Source organism: Limulus polyphemus, unplaced genomic scaffold (genome assembly GCF_000517525.1).
Source record: "Limulus polyphemus unplaced genomic scaffold, Limulus_polyphemus-2.1.2 Scaffold233, whole genome shotgun sequence".
Classification (NCBI taxonomy): Eukaryota; Metazoa; Arthropoda; class Merostomata; order Xiphosura; family Limulidae; genus Limulus; species Limulus polyphemus.
Genome location: NW_013665843.1, coordinates 665,439 through 669,194, shown reverse-complemented (window position 1 = coordinate 669,194; position 3,756 = coordinate 665,439). Strand labels below are relative to the sequence as shown.

Sequence of the window (3,756 nt, the reverse complement as noted above, 5' to 3'; positions counted from 1 at the left end):
AAGGAAGCACTGGAAGCGTGTATACTTAGAAGAATGTTGAAAATATCATATACAGAATATAAAACAAAGGAGTATTGAAAATAGCCAAAACAAAGCAGACACCCAAAAAAGAAAGTGTCAGTATTTTGGACACATTATCAGAATGAATAAGATTCAACGAATTTTGATAGAGGACAAGGTGGAAGGCTGCAGAAAGAGAGGTTGACTGCAGAGATAATGGGTCACAGATGTCATGGAGTAGTTGCAGTCCAGCTACAGTGACTGTGTGAGAAACACACAGAACAGACAGGCATGACAAGCACTGACAGCTAATCTGCTGGGTGGAGCAGCTACATGCAGATGATGATGAACTGCAAGAACTACTACACACATGACCATCTGCAAGCCATCACAGAGCACAGGCCATTTGTCTTGAAGTTTTAATGTGAAGCTCTGACTGATTATGGGTTATTTACCTAAACCTAATTTTGTCATTTATAGTTATACATTAAACAGTATCACTTTCTAATACATGTTAGAATAAATTTTCTTCTGAAATTCTAGGGTGGTGGTAAATGCCCCCTTGCCCCATCCAGCAGATGCCCGTGACTATAAATCTCTAGTCTAGGTAGACATAACTAATTGCAAATATTACAAAATTTACTAATGAGTAATGTATTAAATTTCCAGCAGCTATCAAAGTAACAGAAACAATAATTTCAACTCTTAAAATAGATAAATTCTACCTTATTTAGCTAACATTAAAACTTGTGATAGTTCTTTATTATAATTTAATATTTTAATATCATCATAACTTACTTACACTATGTTACTGTAAACTCAGGTTTTTATAACATTACGATTAACTTAAAAAATAAATGGTAAACTTAATGATTAAGTGTTACTGTTAACTTAAATTAAGTTTTGTAACACACCATAATAAATGCTTTAGTGAAATCGCCATAGTTTGGATAAACATTTGGCTTCCCAATAATATTTGCAGCAGTATAAGAGATACTGAAATCGCTGCCATACTGAGAACTGAAATCAAGTACATCTGAAACAAACTGCTCTAAAACTAACTCTTTGTTCTCTACATTTTGGCATTTACTTTTTGCAACATAAAAACCCAAAGATGTCATTGTCTCTTTCGCCCCTGCGGTATTACTATTAGGCTAACCCTCGATACTTAAATGCGTATTATATGGAATATCTACAATTACAGCTCTGGGTTAGCAAGCAGTTTAGTAGCTCACTGCCTCAATTTATTTATTTATTCTTCTATGTTTACATAATTCACACATTCAATAAAATATCTGTAAATATGCATTTTTAAGAAAGAAAACTTGTTTAACTTTAAGTACAAAAAGTTAGGACGAAAAAAATACACAATTGAACTGAGGAGAGACATATAATGATATATATAGTGTATTGAATGAAAACATGCATATTGATATCTAATATAATATTAAATTCAAAATCTCTTAAAAGCTTGATAAAGTTATTAGTAGTGGTAACATGATTTTGTATCTAGCATTGTAAAATACCTTAGTTGGCAGAGCTTAACGTTTAATTGTTATATTTGAGTGATATATAATATCACAATAACAAGTTAAAACACATCGCTGTTTATCGGATCAATACGAGTTTCCACTCAAATTCCAGTAAGATGGGTGTATATTATTATTTCAGCCCCCACCCATGGATTACCTATGGATTTATAAAGCTAAAAATCGGGTTTTGATACCAGTGGTAAGAACAACACTGATGGCCCATTGTGTAGATTTGCGCTTAGTAACAATAAAGATAACTTCGACTATATCCTTTGCTGTATACATCAGCTGAAAACAGAAATAGCCTTTCGGTAGTACCAAATATCATCATAATGGCTAGATTACAATATTTAAATAGACCTGAATAATAAAAATTCTAGTTAGAAGGGTTCCACAAAAAGAACCCCTTAGAGTTGAATGACTCATTGCTAAATTTGTTGATTAGAGTTTATTGGAGGGAAGCAACATCGCTATCTGTGCGACTCACTGCTAAAACCAATTATTAAAGTATCATATATATATAGTTATTCTTAAAACGTTGTTTATATCAATCGTTTTACAAAGCAATAAATTTTAAAAAATATATACCTTGAGGCTGTCAGGAATTATAGGCAGTTTTCAAAGTCCAAAATATTTCGGAATGAGTGGGTGGGTTTGTTTGTTTCTTTGTAATTAAGCACAAAGCTACACAAAGCTCTCTGTGCTCTGTCTCCTACGGGTATCGAAACCCAGATTCTAGCGTTGTAAGTCCACAGACATACCGCTTTGCTACAGAGGGGCAGCCAGGGTGGATAAGGGGTCTGTTATATTTTGAACTTTCTGCATAATTAGAAGTGTCATAAAATATACAAAAATATTTTAACTATTAAGATTATAATTTCATTACATTATATTCTGTTGTTTTTTTTAATGTGTTTACAGTTCTTCATCAACGTTTGACCGTATTCCATAGTTTTTCTCTCTCTTTTGGGGGTGAGAAGAGATCAGATCAAATACAAACATTTGTTGGATTTTTAAAACTGTCAACAATTGTTAATTACCTTTTAACTGATGGAGCATAACAGTTAATTGTAATACAGGTGTCAAACAATATCATAATTATGATCTGAATTACATTATTCTCTTCTGGCTCAATAGGAGTTTCTAGTAAGAAAGGTGTATAAAACCATGTGTTTGTTTTATTGCATTGTGTGTGTGTGTGTGTGTGTGCGTGCGGGCGCGCACGTGCGTGCAATCGTGTTTTTAAGAGCAAAACTATACAATGGATTATCTGCGCTGTGCTCACCTCAGGTATCAATCCCCGATTTTTAAGTATAAGCTGTTAAAACCACTGGACAGTCTGAAGTACTAGGAGCATCAAATCATATTGTTACGCCTCCAGTCGTTACTTAATTTCCCGTAAATTCGTTCCGACGAAACTTTAGCGACACGAGTCCTTTCTTAAATAAACATGGTTTATTCTTTCCGAATACAACTTTACGATACACTTAATTTCAACAGTCTCGCTATAACAACGAACGTGCTCAACTTCAACAATACTCTCTGACTGCAGTTCAGTTACTCACTACACTGTTGTTCCGTCACGTTGTGACCATCTTATATATACCAGACTACCCCCATATCTAATAAATGCTAGGGCATTCTTGAAGGAACAGGATATTTCTAGAAAACAGGTGGCGTGATACTAGTCACGTGACTTCGCTGACGCAACGCTATGAATAATATGAATTAATAGCATTTTACCTAAGAACACTTCTGTATGTTGTAGTATAGTCAGTTCTGATGAGCTCTAGTATTGAGTAAAGGGTCTCGTCGGTTACAACCTACTGAAGTAATTTGAATCTGTATTAAAAAGTGCCTCATTAGCAATTAAAAGTGGGCTAACTCTTTTCCTCAATTGATAAAGAAATTGCTTGTTGTACGAGCATTCCGGCATTTGATCCTGCATTCTCATCAGAATTGCAGAAACTATATTTCCACTGTATAACAAAAGGGATGTATTAGGTCAAGAAATGTCGCTTTTTTTTACATGAAAAAATCCGAACAATTTGTATATCAAAACAAAACATTTATTCAACGACATACTCTCCATTCTTATCGATGATGATTTTCCATCTTACAATCCAGTTGTCAATGACCGATTAAATAAATCACTTGGCTTTGAAGCAAAAAATCATGGCGATAACCTCTTTAACACCTTCCTCATTTGCATACGTTTTCCCAT

At 34.0% G+C, this 3,756-nt stretch overlaps 1 protein-coding gene across 1 annotated transcript in view; it reads right to left on the bottom strand.

The window, feature by feature from the left end:
• Nucleotides 1-1,225, bottom strand: part of LOC106478620 (F-box/LRR-repeat protein 4-like) — a 142,110-nt gene extending 140,885 nt beyond the window's left edge. The window contains 1 exon segment of the mRNA XM_022382246.1: nucleotides 915-1,225. Within this exon segment, the coding sequence (XP_022237954.1) occupies nucleotides 915-1,121 (207 nt within the window). The 5' untranslated portion in view covers nucleotides 1,122-1,225.
• Nucleotides 1,226-3,756: the final 2,531 nt, after the last annotated feature.